The 19516-nt window shown below is 32.6% G+C and overlaps 2 protein-coding genes across 2 annotated transcripts; both read left to right on the plus strand.

Annotated features, from left to right (window-relative positions):
• The first annotated feature begins 6142 nt into the window (after positions 1 to 6142).
• LOC122594642 (coniferyl alcohol acyltransferase-like) lies at positions 6143 to 10391 on the plus strand. The gene is made up of 2 exons (XM_043767074.1): positions 6143 to 6633; positions 9417 to 10391. The coding sequence occupies exons 1-2, from the start codon at positions 6226 to 6228 to the stop codon at positions 10389 to 10391; spliced, it is 1383 nt and encodes a 460-aa protein (XP_043623009.1). The 5' UTR covers positions 6143 to 6225.
• A 3602-nt stretch (positions 10392 to 13993) lies between these two features.
• Positions 13994 to 18851, plus strand: LOC122594201 (zonadhesin-like). Its single transcript, XM_043766672.1, has 9 exons — positions 13994 to 14196; positions 14484 to 14534; positions 14636 to 14875; positions 15921 to 17139; positions 17221 to 17456; positions 17638 to 17733; positions 17831 to 17985; positions 18376 to 18512; positions 18645 to 18851. Exons 1-4 carry the CDS (start codon positions 14161 to 14163, stop codon positions 17115 to 17117), a joined length of 1524 nt encoding a protein of 507 aa, XP_043622607.1. The 5' UTR covers positions 13994 to 14160; the 3' UTR covers positions 17118 to 17139; positions 17221 to 17456; positions 17638 to 17733; positions 17831 to 17985; positions 18376 to 18512; positions 18645 to 18851.
• Positions 18852 to 19516: the final 665 nt, after the last annotated feature.

Here is a 19516-nt window from a genome sequence, read left to right on the forward strand (position 1 = left end):
TTGAATTCAACCATCCATAAAAAGTGATGCTTGTGATTATAACAATGGGTATAGGTGTTGATATTATTTGACTACACAAGTTTCGAAAAAGAGGAATAGATAAACAATACTTATAATTTGGGATATGAACAAAATTAATGTAAGTCACATATCTATAGTCATAGATGCAGAAATCAAACAAGCCCGAAAGAATAGACCAGATAGTTCATATACCATCTTTTATTATATTAAAGCACAGTTGCTTTAATAAATTATCAATTAATCATATTTCTTGATTTCTCAATATCTATTGTTTTCAATTTTGATTTTAATTTAATTTACACTATTTTGTTTTCCATCACAAATTTACACTTTTTACCCGATAACTTTAATATAATAAATAAATAATAATAGCTAATATATATCTAATAGAATAATATATATTAATCTAATAAAATAATAACTAATATATATCCAATAATATGTTCTATCATATATATATATATATATATATATATATATAATTAATTAAAAATAAATTAAATTTAATGTAAATATGTTAAGATTTTAATAGTAAAACAGTTGAACTAATGATTTATTGACCAATCATATCGCTTGATTTCATTAAATTGACTCTCGTTGATGTCATCTTTTAGTTTTTTACATCATTTTATGTAATTAATACAAAACAAATAACTAAAATAACTATTTTTACAATGTTACTAAAATTGGTTTCTATCTACAAAGCCCAGTTTCACACACGAACAATTGTACATATATTGCAGTATCTCGAGTTAAGTCGAGAAGGGGCTTTAAGCTGTTAATATGTGACAAAGATGATAAGACAAAAAACACTACAACAAATTTCGTTCATGATAGAAGTCTTTTAAATGATCAAGTAGGGTAGATGTTTCCAATGTTATTATTATTCTTGACATTTGTATTGAATACTTATTATCTACTTATATCTTCAACTTTGAATTTATAAGCTTTTATGCGTTACATGTAGTAATATCTAATATTAATAATGTTGTAAGTCTCGTGTTCAGTGTTGGACACGGGTATAAAATCTAATATAAAAATATAGCGTGGATTTACAAAAAGAAACTCATCCGTATAAAATCTAATGATTCTTGTATATTACCAACTAGAAGAAAAAATGTTCACTTGAACATATATTTTATCGAAAAGATTATAATAGGGAAATTGAAAACATGGAAATGAAATAACACCTTTAGTTAAAAACTGAATAAGGAATTGGAAAGGAAGTAAGAATCACCAAGCTTCTTGGCCTAAACGAGCAAAGCTGCCCCTAATTCCTCAGTTTCCAATAATCTTGATGCTTTTAAGGTCTCGTATTTGAGTCTTGAGTTTTTCATCTTAATCTATTTTCCTTGAGCAGGGGGTTGGAGATCCAGTAAATCGCTGGTAAAAATTACCTACAACATGTTTGAATCGAAACTAACTTCACTAAAAAAAAAATCATTATCGGAAAAGTAAAATTAAAAAAATAATGTATTTAGTTAAATAAAATAACTTTATCTTTAAATAGTAGAGTATTATTGAGCCGAGTCCGCCGACACAGTGCCAAGCTCGAGTTCAACTCGATTATAAAACTCGAAACTCGACTCGAGCTCGACCGAGCCTTTATGTCCAAGCTCTAGCTAGAGCTCGCCTTACGAATCAACACTTTGGAGCTCGACTTGGATCGACTCGACTCGATTAAGTATTAAACCTAGTTTTAAATCAAATTACTCTAATAAGCTCGATAATTCCAAGCTCGGCTCGATTAATCGGCTCGGTAGAATAGTAATTATTTAAATATATATAATATCCAAGGGTAAAATAATAAATAAGCACAAGCTTGATTAAGCTCACGAGCTTTTCGAGTATGCAATTTTGAGACTCGAGCTCGACTCAAAAGTACGAGTAGCTCGAGCTTGGCTCAACTCAAACCGAGTCGAATTCGAATAGTTAACGAGTCGATTTCAGGTAGCTCGCGAACTATCTCGTTTCGTTTACACCGCTAATAATAAATTATCTCTTTCCCCTTTTCAAATTTCAGCCTTTAAATACTCTTAATGAAATTAATTACACACACATCTTTCAACCCTTAAAATTACTACACTAAAATTCTAGAGTTCCCAAAACATAGACACTCATTTATATCAATTGCTTATGTAATAGTATATAAACATTATACACCATTATTGAAAAATTAGAAAAATGAGAGATGTAAAATGACCTTTTTACCAATAGTGAGTTAATTCACACCACCGGTCTCTAATCTTCTAATATATATCCGCTACTCCTTCTAATCAATTATTTTTACATCGATTATTACTATCACTCGTCGCCGTCACCACCGCATTGCATGAGTATTTTTCTATCTCAAAAAAACTAAGAGGGGATTCTCTCAAAATCTCTGAATCTCTATTTTTTTTCATCACCACCTTTACATGAGTTACATTTACATCAAGCTATATTACTTGACACCGCCACCACCACCACCACCCGATGCTTAAACCACCAGACTGCCGTTATTGTCGCCGCATTACGCATGTATCATGCTAGTTTACATTAATAGCTACACTGTCACCTTCATTGTCGTCACCCGACACACCACAACTATCATCACCATTGCATTACACCACTGCATTGCGCGTGTATCCATTTAATTTTGATAACATTGCATCATGTTAGATATGGTGAATGGAAGAATTCTAGCATACCATATAAGAAGGATCTTGGTCTTTTATTTATAGTTCTTGCATTAACCGGTCTGGAATTAAGTGTAGCTATATTACAAGCTTATGTTTTTACGATCTTAATATGTGTTTACTCCAATGTTTGGCACTTTCAAAAAAACATATTTTTCTAAAGCTTCGAACTTTCGGTTGTGATAAGAAATCATGCAATTGTTCTCTTTTTCTACATCTATGCTACTGTATAAAAACTATGACCTTCATGTTGAAAGTTTAGAAAAAATAAGACATACAAATTGACCAAAATATCCTTGATAAATATAATCACCATCAACCCCCAATATTAAATTACACCATTAGTCTATTATAATATAAAATATTTATACTAACCCCTTTTAAATCAAATACCTTTACCTACACCAATTGATGCCGCCGCCACCACTGTCACCATCCGTCGCCACCATCACACCACTGTCATCGTCGGCTCGCCGCTGCATTGCGCGAGTACCATGCTCGTCTACATATAATAAAATAGTCTTTTTTATTTTTGGATATGTTGAAAGTTACCTTATACAATATGAAATAAATACCCTTTACTCTTAATCTAAATCATAATTTTTTTTATTCACTAATTTAATTAGCTCCGCTAATACCTAAAATAAATTACACTATCAATCTCTCAACTCTTAAAAAAACTACATTAACCATTATATTAATTAAATTTACATCCATAGCGTACACTACTCGTTATTACCACCATTAATCGTCGCCACCACCCCAGTAATATTTTGCGACACCATGTTAATATTGAAAATTAATCTAATAGTCAAATTTGAGTGTCCATATACAAATATAGACATCTACAAAAAAAAAAAATTTACTACAAGGTCAAGACTTCCTTATTATCTACCCAATTTAGTAAGAAATATTAATACCTAATTAAATAATGACAATATGACATGCGTTACTTATTTGTTAAGACTTTTTTTTTTACCACCAACCCATATTAGAAGTTCTTCTTTGTGTAAACTAGTAAGAGTACTCAAAGGATGAAAGTAAAAACTTCCAGGGAGGATCCGAATGCTAAAACAGGTTCGAGTAGAAAGGATTCGTATATGCAATTCGGTTCAGAGTTCTAGTGATATATTCGGTAAGCATTGATTAATTGTTTAGTTATGGTAATAATTTATAATCTATGATGCCTTATATGTATTGTAAATTATTTTAGGGAAATGTAAGAGCTGTATTTAACGTGCATAAAAAAATTTGTACCTTCCATATTAAAAGTCCGTCCCTTGATTTTCATGATAAATGTACAAATAATTTATGCACCTTAAACACAGCCCTAAGGGCTATATTTAACAAACCCCATTATTTTAATATTGAAAAAACTTCGCTTTAGAAGAAAAAATGCTTTTCTATTTTGTATTGATTGTTTTAAGAAAGTCCTGGTTAATTGTGTAAAGTCTTAAAGCCATCTTTTAAGAAAAAAAAAATAATATAAAGAGCTTAAAAATTTTTTTTTCATAGATTTTACTTTTTTTTTTTTAACGGTAAATTTAGGCTTAGCAGCATGCCTCTTCATATACGCAACTCCAATTCCAGAGGAAACCCATACTAGGAAAACCCCTATCTCCATTCCTAGGAGCATTTTGCTCACACTAGGATTTGAACCCAAGACCTCTTGGTCTCAGGCTCCACCATATACCAATCCATCTTACTCACAAAAAGCTTCTTGATTACTCCGTACTACGTAAAATGACTTGTTACCAAAATAAGTATTGTAGCTCTACAACTTCAATAAATTAAAAACTTAACATGTTAAGGTAGATTTTGACAACAAAGAGTAAATTATTACTGCTTGATTGATAGAAAATTTTTGTATAAAATTACTATCAATAATCAATAATGATATATTTACACATGCGAGGCCCAACCAGTATCACATGACATATTTAATTGGATTTTGACAATTTTTACTAACAAAATAGATGGTGATGAAGTCTTGAGCATTGTGGTTTATATATTTGTAGGTATTTATATTTGGACATGGACTCTCAAATTAGACTATTAGGGTAATTTTCCCAATATTGATTATAAAGATAGGGTCACGTACTTTAAGAGTAACGAGAGTAAGTATCTGCGTGTTGCGGCGGTGAGATGGTGATGGTGATATGTCATAGAGTATGATAAGTCATAGGAGGTGATATGTCATAGATTGTCATATCAAAATGGTTTAGCCGTATGGGCTCCATTCTCGGATTTAAAAATTCGTCGAAAGTATATCGAATGATATCTCTAATGAAAGAGCATGGAATTTTAAGAACACTCATATAATTTTTATAATTTATCGATGTACGGTTTTTAAGATAAAAGATTTTGAAAGAATTAGAGAAATAAAATAATTTATGGAGGAGAGAAAAAGTTGTATGCATTGAAGTATTGTACATTATGTATTATTATGTGTACATTGTTGAAATTGAAAATTGAAACCTTATTTGCTTTATAATACGAGAGCAAGTACCAGCGCATTGCGGCGGTAAAATGATGAGGGTGATAGGTCATAAAGTGTGATAGGTCATAGGAGGTTATATGTCATAGAGTGTCATAACCAAATGTCTTAGTCGTACGGGCTCCACCCTCGGATTTAAAAATTCGTCGAAAGTATATCGAATGACATCTCTAATGAAAGAGCATGAAATTTTAAGAACACCCATATAATTTTTATAATTTATCGATGTACGGTTTTTGAGATAAAAGATTTTGAAAGAATTAGAGGAATAAAATGATTTATAGAGGAGAGATAAAGTTGTATGCATTGAAATATGGTACATCATGCATTTATATGTGTATATTGTTGAAATTGAATGTTGAAAGTTGAAAAGTGAATTTGCTTTATAATATAGTATATATATAGATAGTATAGATGAGTAAATAAGTTCGATTATATATAGAAAGTGATAATTAATTAGAGCGTGGCCGGTTTAGAAAATCCATTATTTATAGATGATCGACTTATATTAAAATGTTAGATCAAGAGGTTAAAACTTTTGCTTTTAGAAACATAAGTTAAAGATTCAAATTAACTTAATGTTCAGTTAAGCTTAAAGGCTTTCTCAACCTTTAGTAAAATCGGGAAGCAACCTTAGTGAATTGAAATGTAGTAAATTCTTATCATTAGATAAAAATTAATGTTAAAGATAGTGGAATTGAAATAAAGTAAATTCTTATCATTTTCAAAAACCGTCTCAACCAAACACCAACCCCGGCTCTTACTAGTCCGATTGTATTTTTTTTTCCCCAGTTTTATTATCTTATTTTTTAACAAAGAAAGGACAACTATTCTCCTTATATAAATCCTCCATTTTGTACCAACCTTCTCCACTCATAATCTCTAATCTACTCTCAACTTAACACACTACTCCTTTAATATCTTGAACACACTTCTTCTCAAATTAAGCACTTGGTGTGTCTTTAACTTTTCTTTAAAGGCACACTATATATCCATAAACATAAACATATATATATACACACACACACAATGGGTTCATGTGGAGCTAATTTTTCATTAGGTGTGAAGAAGAGGGAGATCATCGCGGCTGCATTGCCAGTACAAGACCATTGGCTACCCATGTCAAACCTAGACCTCCTTCTTCCACCGTTAGACGTCGGAGTTTTCTTCTGTTACAAGAAATCTCTTCCTTTCGACGAAAGCATGAACGTAATCAAAAGCTCACTAGCACAAGCGCTAGCTCTATTTTACCCGTTTGCCGGAGAAGTAGTTCATAACATCCTTGGAGAGCCAGAGCTGTTGTGTAATAACCGGGGTGTCGATTTTATTCAAGCTTATGCGGATATGGAGCTTAAGAACGTTGATCTTTACAACCCTGATGATTTTGTTGACAAAAAACTTGTTCCATCTAAAAAACAAGGGGTTCTTATGGTTCAGGTATATATATATATATATATATACGTAATGTGAATTATATATATAATTAACGAGGTTGGTTATTGTGAAACAAGTATTAAAGTAAAACAAATATGAAAACATTAATTTACGATGATTTTAATGATAATTTTCAGTGAATAAAATCCTGTTTGTTTTACTTTAATACTTATTTTATTTTATCAAAAATCTATAATTATATTGTTAGAAATATGAAAACAAGTACAACTACCTTGCCATTTGATCAAAAGCTAGTGTTTATATATTAAAATGGCGGTGCTTGTTTGCTAAGCTCCATTTTGTGAGTGGGATGCGTATACGGCCCGGTTTGAACCATTTCTCGGCACTCTGATTACCGAAATATTAAAAGGCTGGCACGAAGATGGGCACACAACGGACTTTAACATATCCACTAAAGTGAAATTTTGTTTTTACGTACAAAGTTATTAATTATTAACCTTAATTGAATTCCAACTAATTTATATTATACTTAATAAACTCAATAGTTAAGAAGCCGATAATTAATTCAAATTTCATGTTTCTTTTTTATTTAATAAACAAAAATAACCGTTAATTACATATTTTTTACTTAATAAACCATTTGTTAGTTTAAAAATATACTATATCTCGTGTATTTCCACTCTAGTCCTTTAATTCCATCATGTTATTCATAAAAAAAAACACCAGATACAGTAAGAACACATGATAAATAAGTAATGAAAAATTAGACCTCCCATGATGTTATTATCTTCAAATGATCATCTTGCTTAAACATACCCATTCTGGTAGCAAGCATACCCAATCATTGCTTAAACATACCCATTTTAAGAAAATAGCCATTCTAGTCCTTTATTTAAGTAAAGTAGAGAAATTAGATATTAAGAGGTGTAGTTAGTAGGCTAAACCTAAGAGTAGCTAACATATCCCCATATATATATATATATATATATATGTATATACACATTAGTGGCTGGATGGATAAAGGGACCCACGTACGCTCGTTTTCGCCTTGTCGTTTAACCGACGAGATGAACTAATTTCCGACGAGGCACTGTCAATAATGGTGTCTCAAAACTGACACAAAGGAACGAGTAACTGATGTGCTAGCTCCATGAGGTGCACTCTTATTAGACACCAAAAATTTAAATGAAGTTTTTTGCGTATGTGGTATTGACTCCATCTTTATATAAAGGTAGGAATCAATGAGATTTTTGTAAAGAGTCATTTCTATATACATAGATAATTAGTTAGTCTAATAGAGATCTAATTAAACTAATTACGAATTAACAAGTTTCACACGTACAAGAATAACTTATCAAATGTGATAAGAGGAAAAAAAAATATCCATGCATGCATTGACTAACTTATCCATCCCAATTAATTATGAGTGTAGAATGAAATGGTTAGGATAACGAGCACAAGTTTGTCTAAGTCAGATTCAGTTTCCACAGAAGAGATACTCTCACTAAAGTTGTCTAAATTTTCAAAGGTCAACCTTTACAAACTGTGAACATAATTTTTTTTTTTATATAATATTTAATAAAAGTTATATGAATCGATTATGTTTTAGATGGATTAGTATAAATTTCATCAACTATTATATAACACAAACAAAAATACTTATAATCAAAGTTCGTAAAATTGGACTTTGAAAATTTAAAAGTCGAAAAATTTAGTGTGACAGATGGTATTATTTATCTTAGAACTTTTTTATAGATAAAAGTCATACATGAGGTGGCTATAAACTTGTTCGAAATTAGTCATGAGATTATCCCTGTCGGGCTACATATATCGACGCATAATTCAAACATTTTATCCGTTTACCCGTTATATGGATGGTTAACGTGTATAAGCTGTCTTTGAAAAACCTTGCAAGTTGCAATAGATGAAAAAGACCCGCATTGATTGATCAATTAATTAAAATATTCCCTATTGTTATCCATTATTATGACACGTACATATATGACATAGTATTGAATATTAATGAACTAATAACTTCGACAGAGAAGTTCCTTTCAATAAAAAAGACTTTAATAAAGAAATTGGTAAGAATTTGAGATAGAAAACTGTCAGGAATAAAGGATCCCATGCATGCGATTGCTCCCGAAATAAACTACACCCAAAATAAACTACACTACTTAATTTATATATATATACTATATATATACAATATATATATATATACTATTATATATATACAGTATGAACAAATGTTTATAGTATGAAAAAATTGAAGTTGTGTTTATTGTATGTAATGAACTTTTAATCTTGTGTATTGTGTGTATCCGATCAATCAAAATTCAAAATTGACAACTTATATGGTTGTCACATATATCGAAATACGTACAATACACAAGATTTAGAAATTTATTATATGTAATGAACATAACTTTACTTTTTCTTCATATTATAGACATTATCCGTTCATAATTAGTTAGATTCACATATACTAAACCCTACTATACTATATGTATCTACTATATACTACACTTACACGGCTATATATATATATATACTAACCGTTATTATAAGAATAATAAACTTCATTTACGTATATAATGATCATGATAACTTCATTAAGCCAATAAGACATTGATCAACTAGTAGTAATTGTCTGGGTTTTTAATCCACAAATTAGAGTTCAAATCAGGTCTTGTGGGGTTTTTTAATAAGTTACTCTTTTTAAGAAAAATAAATTGACTTCATTAAACTTCAAGCTTAGAGTGGTTAAATTCCCATCCAAATAACAATTAATGATTTCTCATGGATGTACATTTGTGTAATAGGTGACTGAGCTCAAATATGGAGGATTAGTAATTGGATGCACATTTGATCATCGAATAGCCGATGCATACTCTATAAACATGTTCTTAACTGCATGGGCCGAGATTAGTCAATCAAAACCGGTTTCATGTCCTCCATCTTTTAGGCGATCCATGCTTAACCCAAGACACCCACCTGTTTTAAACACTTGCTATGACAACCTTTTCGTACCATTTTCGTCTCTCCCTCCTCCACGCTCTTATTTGCCGGCTGCCAATCCTCTCATAAGCCGAATTTACTACATTGAAGCCAAAGATATCAACGACCTCCAATCGAATTCTAGCTTGAATGGAAACCCAAAAAAAAGTAAATGTGTTACATTTATTGCTTACTTATGGAAGCTAATAGCAGAATGTGATGATGGTTTCAATACTTGTAAAATGGGAGTTGTTGTTGACGGAAGAGAAAGGCTAGATACCGTCGATTTTGACAAATTATCTTTGTCGAATACTAAGTGTTTCTCCATGAGAAATTATTTTGGAAATGTTCTTTCTATTCCATATGGTGAGGCAAAATCAAGTGAGCTTAAAGAGATGCCATTAAGTTTGGTGGCTAATATGGTTTATGAGTTTGTGTCTCCTGCATTAAGTGAAGAACATTTTAGGGGACTTATTGATTGGGTTGAGTTACACCGACCAGAGCCAGCCGTTGCTAAGATTTATACGAAAATGGAAGAAGATGATGGTGAAGCTGTAGTGGTGTCATCCGGACAACGCTTTCCAGTAGAAAGCGTTGATTTCGGATGGGGGAAGCCACATTTTGGGTCATATCATTTTCCTTGGGGTGGACAAACAGGATATGTAATGCCGATGCCAAGTGCACAAAAGAATGGAGATTGGATAGTGTATATGCATCTCCTTGAAAAGCATATGGACTTGGTTGAGACCAAAGGAAAGAAGATTTTTAAACCTTTGACTCAATCTTATCTAGACTTCTAATGGCATGGAGTTCGATCACACGCCATTGTAAATTGTACTAATAATAAATTGAAATTTGTATGCCACATCTTGTTCTATTGATCATTTAGTGAAGTAAAATATATGTAATGTTCAAATATATAGTCTGGAATTTGTGTAGCTAGCTCTACACAATACATTTGAAGAAAAATTTAGTTTTTTTTAAAAGATGAATTTCACTTAAAACTTCGTGTTATGATTCGACATCAGGAGGTCTTGAATATATTATCTTAACCGGGTACACGATAAATATAGAGTTCCGTCGAAGTAGAAATATAAGTGTTGACTTTAATATACTCGTATAAGATAACACACATTTATAAAACCTTGCCATCCCATTCTCGTTTTGCAAAACACATTTATATAATCATCATTAACACATAACTTCACATTAGCATATTAGGATCTATCAATATCTTAATCTAGGCCTATCTGTATAATCAATCATTAGTACATAACGTCACGTACGTGCTATGAAAATCCTGTAAAACGCCCGATGGTATCTTACTTGAGTCGTTGTACCATGAAAAAATATCATGCAAAACAAATAGCAGAACTTAAGAAGCCCAGCCCAGTCATAACCAACCCAACCAATTATTCCAGCCCAGACTATTTACCAGTAGCCCAGTAGGCAGTAAATGTGTATAATCATAGTTATTAAACTCTTACGAGTCACCAGTCAACTCTTACGAGTCGAGTTGATTTACACTAAAAATGAGTCGACTCGTTAGGTGACTTATTTTTGTTCAGACTCTTACGAGTCGCTGTACGAACTTGGACCGAGTCACGAGTCTCAAACTTATAACTTTTGTAGTTTGATACTATGCTTATATATAATACATATCATATTTATTGGTACATTATTTTGTGTGTAATCGATGTAGTTTTTATCTTTTTATTGAGAATTTGAAGATAAATTTTAAGTTTATTACTCAAAATTATTGAATATGCAATATTCTGATAAATTTATTAAGACAATGGACTTATATTTTGTTTATAAGATGTCACATATATATAACTATATTATATTATGTAGTATCTAAATATGTCCTGATTCTTACGAGTCGAGTCATGTTTCGAGTCACGAGTCAAAAATTATGTTTTCGAGTCGAGTCAAAAGTTATGAGTTGAAAACTATGCGTATAACCTTCTAAATTGGTAATAACGAATTACGAGTACTATTTTATGCTTTTTAGTATCTGTATTTCGAAATTATTAACACACTAAAATTCAAATCAATGTTTAAGACTTTAAGAGTATTTCATTTATTTTCGAATACTTAATCAGCAAGTACCCGCGTGTTGCGGCAGTGAGATGGTAGGGCGATAGGTCATAGAGTATGATAGGTCATAGAGTGTGATAGCCAAATGTCTTAGCCGTCCGGGCTCCGCTATCGGATTTAAAAATTCGTCGAAAGTATATCGAATGACCTCTCTAATGAAAGAACATAAAAATTTAAGAACACCCATATAATTTTTATAATTTATCGATATACGGTTTTTAAGATAAAAGATTTTGAATGAATTGGAGAATAAATGATTTATGCAGGAGAGTGAAAAAAATGATTGGTTGAGGTTTGAGAAGAGAGAAAGTGTAATATAGTTATTTTAGATAAATATATAATTGATAGAGAGAACATTTTAGAAAAGTAAATGTTGAAACTTAAAATTTAGACATGAGTTTTTTGCTTTATAATATAGTATAGATATAGATATATGCGATAGATTAATTAGTTATTTTCTCATCACTTTTTTCAACTTTTTGTTAAGAAGCCTGAATGAAAATATAGCATGTTCGCCTCTTCTACTTCAATATACGAGTTCATTAGTTAAACGCTCATTAAGTCATCACTCAATTTTTTCTGATTCAGTTGCTCGTTTAGTTTGCTTTAAATATCATCCATATTTGGCGGAACCAGAATTGTGAATGACCCATAGCATAAACATTATAACACTAGCCCCATATCTTGCAAAGTAATAATAACAACTATATTTCTAACACTAGCATTTTATAAGTGTTTTAGCACTTTTTGTTAGTTTTTATTTCTCATTTAGTTATTCAAATACATCTCTATAAGGTTTGTCATTTTATAAAAGTTTTTCAAAAGTCTAAAGTATCTACATTAACTGGTTTCCGAAATTTCATAGACCCGACGTATTCTAACATCTGGATTTTTAACCATCCACTTTTGGGAAGTTGAATGGAACCTTATGTATTTCCAGATTTGGATTCCTAACCATCCACGTATACATTACGTACTATCTTTATGACTTATGATAGCATATTTATCTTACACATCCACATTCTTCATATAACAAATATCAACTATCTGAATTGAAAAGTTTAAGATTGATGAGAAGTGTTGAAGTCAAAGTTGTAATAACCAAAGAGAATACTTATGCTTTATGTACGTGACATTCCATGTTTCCAACCAACTATTATAACATGTAACTCACTAATTTGTGATGTCGAACGTTATAATGATGTGCTCATGTGCATATGGCCGCTACTTCATTAATAAACCGGTGACCCGATGAAGTGGTCATGAGTACATAGAACAACAAGCTTTGAAAGTTCACAAAAATTTGTTTTAGAGTATGACATATACGCTAGTAAAAATTTTTCTTAAAAAACTTGCGAAAGTTCTATTGCAGTTTGAATATTCTGTTTAACTTTTTTCATGTTTATCATGTAGCCCAAAATTAGTGCTAAAGGCCGTGATGGAACCAAAATTTAAATTTACTCGTAGCATAAAATTTTTTTACCACTAGCCTTATATTGTCGTTAAGTAACTAATGATAATGAGTAGATTGTTATGATTTTTAGCATTTTAAAGACTTTTTTTTTTGACTCTTTTTAACAGTTTTTAAAAGTTTTACGCCATTTTGGTAATTTTCATTTCTCATTTAGTTACACAAGTATGTATTGTTAGGAAAATCTTTAATTAAAAAGTTTAGAGTTACTTACATTGACCGTTATCTCATATTAATTTGACCCGTAATACTAATAAAGAATACATTATTTTTCAAAATTTTTTTTACAGTAATCTATTTTACGGACCCGTAACCCGGGCTAGCTCCTAATAACAATGTGGTTCCGCCTAGGGCTAAAGCCCATAAAAACTGCTAAAGAGATAAAGTCGGCTGCTGCCTTTGGATTAATGCGTTTTACAACTACGGGAACAAAACACTACGTTTTTGGTCTTGACGAAAATTATGAGTATGAAGTTTATGAGCACAACTTTATGGACATGGAATAAAATAAGCGTAGAGAAATGGTGCACCTTCATTTTGTGTTTATGCAACTTTTCTCTTAGTTATACATATAGAGACGTTATATCGCTGGTATTTAAAATTATAAAATATTTTCATTAAACTTTAATTTGTTAAATAATTTCCATTTATTTTTTCCATGTATAAAAAAAATAGATAAGCTGTTATGTATTTTCACACGTGTTAATTAAAAAGAAAGAAAATAAAACCCCGGTAAATTAGAGTCGGTGGAGGGTAATTGGTAACCTATATATATATAGGTTATCTATCATTTTTGATAATTTCGCTCAGAATTCGTTTTCTGTTATTTTACAAAGAACAAGTTCTTGCTCTCTCTGAAAATCAATCTCTCTGAATCAAAATCTCTGCAAATATTCATTCTAATAATAATAATAATCTCAATCGATCTTTCTGCCTCTTATTATAATTCTTTATATATATATATTTTGTTTGTATATTTGTTATTATTTTCAGGTACTATGGATACGGCTACAAAGACGTCTTCATCTTCAACTGTAAGTTTTTCTAGGGTTTTTTCCCCTCTTTTTATTTATTTATTTATCTATTTTATTTTAATTATAATCTTTTGAATGATAGATCAAAACTGCATTAGTTATACAGTTCTTTATAATAAAGAAAGATTTATTCTCATCATTATATTATAATATGAAATATACAAAAAAAGAAAAAAAATTGATAATTTGTTTCAAGACTGGACGAATTATACATTTTTTTTATGCATACATTTATAATTAAAAAGACAACTTTTCTTAACAAATTTGTTCCTTATATGTGTGATTAGGTTTCGATTGCGTCACCGAACTTTGCTGTTGTCATGTGTATCATTCTAGCTGTAAGTATTTTTAGTTTTTTAGCATTAGCACTTTTCGGTTTTAATTGCAATATTTCAAGATGTTTATACTTTTTGTTTTGTTTTTCTTTTTTATTTTGTAGATTTTGTCCTGTAACAGTATTAGCACTTTTCTTTTGCTGTTATGCGGGCATGTTGCGATTCTTTCGGGATTTCTTATTTTACTTGGTTCAATGGAACCCAAGGAAGAGATAACGTCGCTTGAGGAAATGGATGTTGATGATGCTCAAATGATCGATCAGATTCCTGTTTTTATGGCGCATTATGAAACAATGCATGTTGATATGGATGTAACCTCTGCATCTTCATCTCATCCAACAATTGTAAGTTTTGTCTTCTTTTTTTAATTCATTTTCGTGATATGGATACTTGTATTATATATTATTTAATTTGTTTTAACGGGTCAAATGTGTCGGGAAAGAGCTGTTTTGAAAGGGGAACGGGTCAAACGGATTGAAATTTCGTCTTTTTTAAAGCAAATTTTGAAATCGTTTGTTACTACTTAGTTTTGTAGATCAAAGCTGCATGAGTTATAGATATCTTCTTCGTGTACGTAATTATAAAAAGGACAAAAAAGTGTTTGCAGACATGACCCCAATGGATACAGAAAAAACTTTTATAGGGGGTATTGAGCACCTATGGGGTTAGATAACGGGTTCCAGTTGGTCTTTTTTGTATGTGTCAAAGCTATTCGGGTCGTGTAGACTTCATTTAAAGAATTTTGAATATATATGAATTAATAAAAATTATAACCTTTTTGATTATATCTCATATCCAAAGGGTTAATCACATTGGTGGTTCTATTTTTATAAGCTGATGAGAGCAATAGTTTTTGGAGCAACAGCCTGTTTAGTCTAAACCTAAAACATCATTTTGAGTAATTACATAACAGCTGTAAGGTTTTTGGCCATTGATCCTGAATAGATCCTCCCCTGCCTAAACGGAACGACCTGTTCAATATGTACTATTTAGGTCAATTGGTTTGATCCACGCCAAAAAAATTTAGAAAAATCAGAGGTAAAAGGCTAGTGGCTTAATATTCTTGAAAGTGGTCTGCATATTCTGTTTCTAAGGCATACAGCCTTTCACTTGTCATATTTAAAAAGAGTTATACTCGATATTGGTTTTGTAATGTATAACGAACTTGTTTTGTTATCATAAATAACTATAGCAGTTAACCAAAGTCCAAATTAATCATATTTATGGTCTGATACCTCTACTGTCATTGAAAAGTTTCAACTTTTTTGTTTGGTATAAACAAAATTTAAGAAAAAATGCACATACAACATTGATCAAAATGCATATTTTTACACATCGACCCTATTAAAGTTTCTTACAAAGTTTTGTGTGATATGGTTTTTTAATTAGGTTTTGGGTACAGAATATCCACCCGTGCCTGCCAGAAAACAGGAAATGCCCGCTCTAATATCACTGAAGCCCACCATTCTGGCCAGAGAAGTTCCAGTCCGTACTGAAGATTCACCAATATGTAAATCCTCGACGTTTGAGCTCAAGCTACCAATCCCTGCCAAGAAACTACCGTCCCCTGCCATTATGACGAAAAAGATGCCAGTTCCAAGTGGAGAACTGCCAATAAGTGTATCCTCTGCTTCTATGCCTAAACCGCTGTACTGTGCCAAAAAAAAGCGGGTCCCTGTCCGAAACCTGCTGGTCCGTACCAAGAAACCGCAGGTCCTTGTCCAAACACTGCTGGTCCGTACCCAGAAACCACGGGCCCCTGTCCAAACACCGCTTGCCCCTACCCCAAAACCACCGGTCTCTGCCCAAAAACTACAGGTCCCTGACCACAAACTGCTCCCTGCCCCAAAACCACAGGTTGCTACCCAAAATCTGCGGCTCCCTGCCCCAAAACCGCCTTCTTCTCGAACATCACAGGTTGCTACCCAAAAACCGCATGTCCCTATCCAAAAACCACGAGTCCCAGCCCAAAAACTACGGGTCCCTGACCAAAAAGCACTCCCTTCCCAAAAACCACAGGTTGTTACCCAAAATCTGCGGGTCCCTGCCCAAAAATCACTGTTCTCTGTCCAAACACCGCTTGCTCCTACCCAAAAACCACCTGTCTCTGCCCAAAAACTACTGTTCCCTGACCAAAAACCGCTTCCTGTCCAAAAACCACAGGTTGCTACCCATAACCTGCGGGTCCCTGCCCAAAAACCGCCCTCTTCCCGAACATCACAGGTCGCAACCCAAAAACCACAGGTCCCTATCCAAAAACCACGGGTCCCTGCCCAAAAAATACGGGTCCCAGACCAAAAACCACTCCCGTCCCAAAAACCACAGGTTACTACCCAAAATCTGCGGGTCCCTGCCCAAAAACTGCTCTCTTCCAAAAAATCCCAGGTCGCTACCCAAATACCACAGGTTTCTGTCCGAAAACCACGATTCCCTCCCATCCTGGCCAGAAAACCATTAGTTCCAATCGTATTACCATTACGTGCTTCCACTAATTCTGAGGTCAAACTGCCACATGCTAAAATACCTCATAAATTTGTTTCTTCTACTTGTGAGCTCAACCGACCTGTGCTTCAATGGAAGTTCTAATTTCAAATCATTCTTTGACCTGGTATGTTCTATTATGGGTGACTTTGCTATTGTAGATGTATATGAGTTGTTGAGAGCTGACTTTTTATACTTTTAAATGCAGAAGACAATGGTGAACAGGGCTTGCAGCTGAGCTACAAGCAAAGCCGTACTACCTATACAGCTAGGGATGTTCTTCTACGCATGATTTTGCTATATTTGGTAGATATTAGCTGGTTGAAACTTAATTTTCTACTTGTATTTGTAGGCCACAAAGAGTGCATGCAGCTCAACAGATCATCTTCAGTTGTTGGATGTGGGACCAACTTCAGTTATAGCTAAGCAAATATAAGGGTACCGGTATGTCATTTTTGAATATTCCCTTGAACATACACTTTAATGTTCTTGACCAATGACTTGGATACAAGGTATAAATGTGGAAATCTGTAGACTTAGGTAAAAGCAGAAACAAGATAAATGTTTGAACTTTTGATGCCAAGGTAATCCTATCAGTACTAAAAGAATAATTGTGGTTTTTCAGCTTGTGGTTCACTTGTTTTTGGGGCTTTAGGAATCCTATTCAGTTTGAAACAAGCAAGTATATCTGTTGGGATTGCACTTCAAAAGAATTCCTCTTGTATGTTTACTTGCCGTCCTGTTACACTTGATTTTTGTTGAAGCAGTCCAATAATTGTGTTTGACAATGCTGGTGTTGGTAAATGTTTATTCTGTAGAGCATTGCTTTTGTCTCTATGTGCCCTAAACCAACATTAAATGGATCATGCTATTATTTTTGTGCTGTAAGCAACAAGCTTTTGTCTTATGTACAAACAAGCGCCGAATGGGCTAATCTGTAGTGCAAGATAAATATGACTGCCATGTATAAAAGGTATAATTTTATTTTGTTTTATTTTTCTGTCTGTTTTGGTTTTCATGCTGATGTTACTAAAACTACCGCTAAGGAGTTCTCTTGCACAAGGCCAAGTGGTAACAAACATTAGGGCATAGGGTTGGGTAAGCAAAATAGTCCCTTTGCGAGTGAACGGGAATGTTTGTAAAGAAATACTTTTTTTAATCCCCATAAATCCAATGATATATTTATGTGTAAAACATTGTCGCTCTTTGGTAGTCCGCTGATGTACTATGATTTTCATCTTTTAAATTGTGTCCACATAAGGACTAGTTATCTTTAAATAAATGTCTTTGTATTATTGTTCTTGTATCATCTGCTTATGTGCTTTGATTTTAATCTTATAGACTAGTTTTTGGCATGCTGCAGGTGTTTCATGATTTTGATGTTGTCGTGGTGGAAAGTTCTATCAAGGAGTTGTTATTGTTCAGTTTAGTAGTTGTCGGCATGCTGCAGGTATTTGCATGCTGCAGATTACTTGGAATCTTCCACGTCCAGGAACTGTTGTAAGTGTTTAGTATCAATAATCCTGCCATACTACTACATTTGTTAATAGATTCAGTTTGGATGAGTTTGTTATACTTGCTACATTAGAGAGATTATTGCTGAAATCTGAAATTTTGTATTTGTATTCACAGATGACGTAGAGGAATGTGGTTGTCATCCCCAGTTCTTTAATTACGGCCCAACTCCAGGTATGTCAAAATAAGAAAAACCTAGAATATGCACTTCACTTTATATTTAAAGCATAATTTGGATTTAGTATTTGAACCAACTTTCTTTTGACATGTTAGCCATTCTGCTGTTGTGAACTACTTTTTCAATGTGAAGGGTGCTCTGCAAACATACACACTGGGCGCTTTCTTTTGAAATTTTATAGAAGTGCATTAGGAATGGTTTGACACACTTGGCATGGTAGTCTAAGCTCTATTTTTATAGGATTTCTAACCCTTAATATATCCAAGAATCAAAGATCTGATCTGGATAACTTATAGTTTTGTTAGACACTGCTGCTAGGCTCACGTATAGGTCTAGTCCATTAAATCTAGGCTCACATTTTCAACAGTCTGACCGGTTTGGTTCATTTAAAGTTGTTGCATTAAGCTCTCTTATCTCACTCCCACCTTCTATAAGAATACGAAGCTATCAACTCTAACTTTAGTCCAATCCTAAAACCTTGAACTGCTTCACCGCTTGATTCCGGGTTTGACCAAATTCCAGTTGTAACTCAATAAAAAATGTTTAGAATTGATGTTATGGCCCTTTCCTAGTCTGACCAAGCTGTTCCGGATGCGTTCAAAACAACCACCCTTACCAAAGACAAGCAAGCACCTTAGCACCTCTACTGCAAACTTCTCATTCAATTGCCTACAATAGTCATTTTTCTTGGAAGTTTAGTGTCTTGTGGGTATACCAAGTAAAAATGAACACATGATGAGTTTTCAAATTCAAGTATGTGTTTATTTTTACTTAACTTCTTAGTATTTCAGTATGAATTTAACATTTGTGT

This window comes from Erigeron canadensis, chromosome 3 (assembly GCF_010389155.1).
Source record: "Erigeron canadensis isolate Cc75 chromosome 3, C_canadensis_v1, whole genome shotgun sequence".
In the NCBI taxonomy this organism is placed as follows: domain Eukaryota; kingdom Viridiplantae; phylum Streptophyta; class Magnoliopsida; order Asterales; family Asteraceae; genus Erigeron; species Erigeron canadensis.